Consider the following 6,117-nt stretch of genomic DNA (forward strand, 5'->3'; position numbering starts at 1 on the left):
TCTTTTGTCTATTGGTATTGTTTTGGTTCGGCAGAATCTGGTATTGCATGCCTGGCCAGTTTTTTTTTTTTTGTTTTTTTTTTTTTAAACCGTCTGGAGTCGATTCCCACATCTGCGCATTGAGGCATCTTCTCCTGATAACCCCAAAGAGAACTTAAATTGCACTTTCAGTTTTGATTATTCACCTAAGAGCAATACATCAATCGACTCTGTAAAGGGTTTTTTTTTTTTTGTATACACCCACAAGTTTATTCATTCATATAACAAACAAGCTGTGCTGTCTGCAGCCTCGGTCTGGGGTGATCTTCATGTAGAAATGCGTCATTAAAATGAACTAACTCTGTGAATTATCAACAGAGCCATGAGACTTATCTATAGAAAGCTTGACATGTCTACCAAGCAAATGCTACCGAAAACAAATTCTGTAAAGTAATCCATTTGAAAATGCGATTGTCCTGTTCATATCTAATGTGACAATGTGCTATTGATAATGTTACACATGAAGCTCGTGGCTTGTAAACGGCCATACCACGGAAAACTAAGCAGTGAGATAGTTTGTTTCACTGAGAGGAATAAGACCCAATTTCCCCAAAGAAGATGCGCTGAGGACTAATTCAAAAAAGAATGAAGCACTTTTATCCAACAGCGATCAAACATTTAAGTCATTTATTTTCACATAACGTGTACACCTTTTTACTAGTTAGACTTTTTCCAAGATATAATTCCTGACTAAATGTATAATCAAGTGAAACCTTAAGTTCCATTCATGCACTACTAGTATAAGTGACCATCACAATAATAGTTTATTTGAGAGTACATTAACAATATACCCTGTGGAAGTGCTAGTTATGTGATGTTCATTTATGTATTTCAACATGACTCAATACCAGTTTGCTAAATCCGTAATATTGTTCAATATTTGTATGATTTAAAATGGTATTCCTGTTTGAATATATCTCAAATTAATTTATTCCTGTGATCAAAGCTACATTTTCAGCATCATTACTCCAGTCTTACTCAGTGTAACAATATACGCTACACCATTCAAAAGCTTGGATTCAGTATATATAGATATTAATTTTTATTCAGCACACACGTGATGATAGATAAAAACGATTAATACGATAAATGTTACAAACAATGCTGTTTCAATTTATCAAAATAAAAAACTGAAATATTCTCAGCTCTTTTCAACAATAAGTTTTTTTTTTTTGTTGTAGAAAATCTGAATATTAGAATGATTTCTGAAGGATTGTGTGACTGGAGTAATGATGCTAAAATTCATTATGTATATATTTATGAGCTACTAAAAAAAGGGCATCTCAAAACTTCTCAAGGCCCCCAAAACCCCCTTAGACATCAGCGGGTTAATTTGTCATACAAACAGTAGTTTGGTTCACGATATTCACTTGCATATTTAGTAAATAAAACTCAAATTGCTGAGCTCAAGTTTTAAATGGAAATCAGTTCTCGAATGCCTTGAAGTAAACGCAGAACAGATTCAATCGTCCTCAACTCAAAGTAATGATATTAAACAGATACTCCACACCAAAAAGAAAATTGTGCCACTAATCACTTACCCCGGTGTCATTCCAAACCCGTAAAATCTTTTGTTCATCTTCGGAAAACAATTTAAGATATTTTGGATGAAAACCGGGAGGCTTGTGTCCATCCCATATACTGCCAAGTAAAACACTCGGTCAAGGATCAGAAAAGTATGTAAAGCACTTTCAGAATTATCCATCTGCCATCAGTGGATCAACCGTAACGTTAGGAAACGATGAGAACACTTTGTGCACAAATGAAACAAAGACTTTATTCAATTCAACAGATGGTCTGCTCTGTCTCTCCCCATGTCACCCTAGCGCCGTTTTGAAAAACACCTGCTGAACGCAAACTGCACATGCTATTGTCAGCCGCAACAAAAACGTGCAGTTCTCTTTGAAATCAAAGCATTAATTTACGCAGAAAACATACTGTACTTTAAAATACAAAATATTGTTCAAAAGGTTGATGAGAGTTTATTCAACAAAGATGCATTAAATGGATAAAAAGTGATACTAGTGACATGATTTATAATATTAAAAATTGATTTCTTGCATGCTGAAAAAAAACTTTTACTTTGATCAGGGTAATAAAAATGTGACATTCACACAATTTTTTTTTTTTAAATACTAAAAAAATAGCTGGGTTTTTTTTGTCAAATAATAACAGCCTTACTGAGCATAAGACACCTTTTTCAAAAATGGTTTTACAAACCTCAAACTTCATAACAGTAGTGTACTGTACAGTAGATCCAATAACTGTTTTATGTATCTTGATGTCTAGAGAGTAAGTGACCGATATAATGCAACACAAAATACTGAGCCATATCTAGAGACCAGGATTGTTTTAAACAGTAAAAAAATGCCTATAGCCTAGCAGACCGTCTTGGCTACACTGCGGTGGATGTTTGCTCTCGTTCAGTACAGATATCACTCGAACAGCGTTTTAACAATCATTCTCATGTCTCCAGAGCCTGTAATTCTCCCAGCACTGGAATATTGATTCATTTGGAAGCTGCAACGCTGGAAAAACAATTATCATTACCAAACGCACCTGTTATGTGCAGGGAATATTTAATAGATGTCTAAATAGATAACTAAAAATGTTTTTTTAGTATATCATTGAATATTTTTGAATTACATCACTTTCTCCCCAATGAATCCTCTGCAGTGAATGGGTGGCATCAGAACGAAAGTCCAAAGATCTGATATAAATATCACAATAATCCACAAGTAGTTGACATCAATTACTGTCTTGTGAAGGGAAAGGCTGTGGGTTTATAAGAAACAAATCCATCATTAAGAAATTCAAATTCAAGCTCTGCTCTGCTTTGATTGTCCAGTCTGAACGATGAAGAGATTAGGCATCCATCCTGATACTGTATGTTTGAGCCTTTAAAGATTTTGAAAGATTTTGCAAGAATGTTTAGCATGAATGAGGCTTTAGAGAGATGTCAGTGAAGATGTGGATGCAGCCTCTGTGTTGCTGTTATAGGTGTTTTTGGACTTGTCTTTACCATGTTAACATAAATTGAGAACCAATTACAATCAGGGGTGCGTTTCCCAAAAGCATAGTTGCTAACCTGTTAGATGCAATGAGAATCACTCAGTTGTTAATGAAGAGGGAGGGACTATTGTTAATTAGCTGAAATCTGTAGAATACAAAAAGACCAAAGGGCAGTATCTCCACTTTGTGATTAGGTGTTGAACAATGGCTGGAAGTTGGTGTTTGGTTCAGATTTTGCTGATTTGTGCTTTCTGTCATGCTGTTCCACAGTGGAGTAAATCGCTTCAGGATGCTCAAGCTCTGATGATCCAGCAAACTGACCAGCAGTTCCAGCTCCAGAAGCCAGTTCAACAGCTAGCTAACCAGCAGTTTCCGCTTCAGAAGCCAGTTCAACAGCTAGCTAACCAGCAGTTTCCGCTTCAGAAGCCTGTTCAACAGCTAACTAACCAGCAGTTTCCGCTTCGGAAGCCAGTTCAACAACTACCTAAACTGCAGTTTCCACTTCAGAAGCCAGATCAACAGCTAGCTAACCAGCAGTTTCCACTTCAGAAGCCCGTTCAACAACTACCTAAACTACAGTTTCCACTTCAGAAGCCAGTACAACAGCTAACGAACCAGCAGTTTCCACTTCAGAAGCCAGTTCAACAGCTAACGAACCAGCAGTTTCCACTTCAGAAGCCAGTACAACAGCTAACGAACCAGCAGTTTCCACTTCAGAAGCCTGTTCAACAGCTAACTAACCAGCAGTTTCCACTTCAGAAGCCAGTTCAACAGCTAACGAACCAGCAGTTTCCACTTCAGAAGCCAGTACAACAGCTAACGAACCAGCAGTTTCCACTTCAGAAGCCAGTACAACAGCTAACGAACCAGCAGTTTCCACTTCAGAAGCCAGTACAACAGCTAACGAACCAGCAGTTTCCACTTCAGAAGCCAGTTCAACAGCTAACAAACCAGCAGTTTCCACTTCAGAAGCCAGTTCAACAGCTAACTAACCAGCAGTTTCCACTTCAGAAGCCAGTTCAACAGCTAACTAACCAGAAGTTTCCACTTCAGAAGCCAGTACAACTACCTAAGCTGCAATTTCCGAAGCCAGTTAAACAGTTTCAGAAGCCAGTAGTGCAGGCAGAGCCCCTTGATAAATGCGCTGTAGCTGATTCTGAGCAGATCCAATGTGGTCTACCTGGGATCAGTGGTGCTGAGTGTGAAGCTATCAACTGCTGCTTTAACGGACAGCAGTGTTTCTATGGGAGGGCAGGTAAGCGTTCTCAATCTGATTCTGTTCATGTTAAACTGATTCTCTGCATTTTAACCTGCTCTTGTACCTTGTTCTAGTGACCGTCCAGTGTATTAGAGATGGTCAGTTTGTGGTAGTGGTGTCTAGAGATGTTACTCTGCCTCGACTGAGTCTGGATTCGGTTCATCTACTGGGTGGAAATGGCCCACCTTGTGCTCCCGTGGGGTCCACACCTTCCTTTGCTATATACCAGTTCCCTGTGACCGCATGTGGCACGAGTGTGATGGTGAGCAGCTGCTGTTGGTCTTATTCTGCATTGCTTATGATGGACTGGATGCTGACACTGTTCCTATTCGCAGGAGGACAGCGGATATGTGGTGTATGAAAACCGAATGACCTCTTCGTATGAAGTGGGGATTGGACCTTATGGTTCCATCACAAGGGACAGTCATTTTGAGTAGGTGATCCATGACTTGGTGTGAACCTTAATCCCTGATGAATGCTACAAGCTTGCTGTGTGTCGTCCAGGTTTCTCTTCCAGTGTAGATACTCGGGAACTTCTGTGGAAGCTCTGGTTGTGGAGGTCAACCCTGTTCCTCCACCTCCACCAGTAGCTGCTCCTGGACCTCTCAGGGTTGAGCTCAGACTGGCCAATGGCCAATGTGTCACCAAAGGCTGTGCTGAAGGTAAGATCTTGTCCTGTGTCTCCCTAAAGCCTTTCAAACTGGAGTCCGGTTAAACCCCAGTGTTGTTCCTCAGGGGATGAGGCCTACACGTCCTACTACAATGATGCTGATTATCCCATCACAAAAGTCCTGCGGGAGCCTGTGTATGTTGAGGTGCTCATTATGGAGAGGACTGACCCCAACATTGTCCTGATGCTGGGACATTGTTGGACTACTTCAACCCCCAGTCCACTCAGTCTCCCCCAGTGGGACCTTCTGATCGACGGGTGAGTGTACAGCCAATCTTTATCCAGTTAGTCTGCTGGGAGACCCTTTCTAGCCTTCTCTTTTTGTCTTCAGATGCCCTTACCGGGACGATCGCTATTTGACCACACTGGTTCCAGTGACTGGATCGTCTGGTCTTCAGTTCCCAACCCACTACAAGCGCTTTGTTGTGAAGATGTTCACATTTGTAGATCCAGCATCACTGGCTGCTCTGCAGGAAACTGTATGCCTCCCCTTTACTTGAACCGTTGTATATTTACTACTTTTGGATTCTATGACTTGAGCCTCTCTCTTCCCTGTCAGATCTTTATCCACTGCAGTACAGAGGTGTGCCATCCATCATCTGGCTCTTGTGAACAAAGCTGCACCAGGAAACGTGAGTTCTTCCTCTTAACAAGAGGAACTGAGCATTTTATAAGTGCCTTCTCACATCTAACATTCCTCTTTCAGGGAGAGACACTCGTATCAAGGCTGTCTCTGGGGAGCAGACTGTGGTTTCTAGTGGAGAAGTAACTCTGGTCATGTAAATCTAGTACTTTTAATAAACCTTGCAGAACCCCGAGGTATCTTTGTCTATTGGTATTGTTTTGGTTCGGCAGAATCTGGTATTGCATGCCTGGCCAGTTTTTTTTTTTTTTTTTTTTTTTTTTTTTTTTTTAACCGTCTGGAGTCGATTCCCACATCTGCGCATTGAGGCATCTTCTCCTGATAACCCCAAAGAGAACTTAAATTGCACTTTCAGTTTTGATTATTCACCTAAGAGCAATACATCAATCGACTCTGTAAAGGGTTTTTTTTTTTTTTTTTTTGTATACACCCACAAGTTTATTCATTCATATAACAAACAAGCTGTGCTGTCTGCAGCCTCGGTCTGGGGTTATC

At 40.3% G+C, this 6,117-nt stretch overlaps 1 protein-coding gene across 4 annotated transcripts; it reads left to right on the top strand.

Annotated features, from left to right (window-relative positions):
- Positions 1-3,231: 3,231 nt before the first annotated feature.
- Positions 3,232-5,801, top strand: LOC132112365 (zona pellucida sperm-binding protein 4-like). 4 transcript variants are annotated; one of them, XM_059519813.1, is made up of 9 exons: positions 3,232-3,816; positions 4,141-4,306; positions 4,384-4,571; positions 4,645-4,742; positions 4,814-4,971; positions 5,045-5,237; positions 5,311-5,458; positions 5,539-5,611; positions 5,686-5,801. In XM_059519813.1, the coding sequence occupies exons 1-9, from the start codon at positions 3,256-3,258 to the stop codon at positions 5,760-5,762; spliced, it is 1,662 nt and encodes a 553-aa protein (XP_059375796.1). In that variant the 5' UTR covers positions 3,232-3,255; the 3' UTR covers positions 5,763-5,801. The 4 variants fall into 4 exon arrangements, with proteins under 4 accessions (XP_059375796.1, XP_059375797.1, XP_059375798.1 ...); XM_059519814.1 differs by having other exon boundaries at positions 3,232-3,577; positions 4,121-4,306; XM_059519815.1 differs by having other exon boundaries at positions 3,232-3,535; positions 4,121-4,306.
- Positions 5,802-6,117: the final 316 nt, after the last annotated feature.

The sequence above is a fragment of the Carassius carassius genome, chromosome 32 (assembly GCF_963082965.1).
Source record: "Carassius carassius chromosome 32, fCarCar2.1, whole genome shotgun sequence".
Lineage (NCBI taxonomy): Eukaryota > Metazoa > Chordata > Actinopteri > Cypriniformes > Cyprinidae > Carassius > Carassius carassius.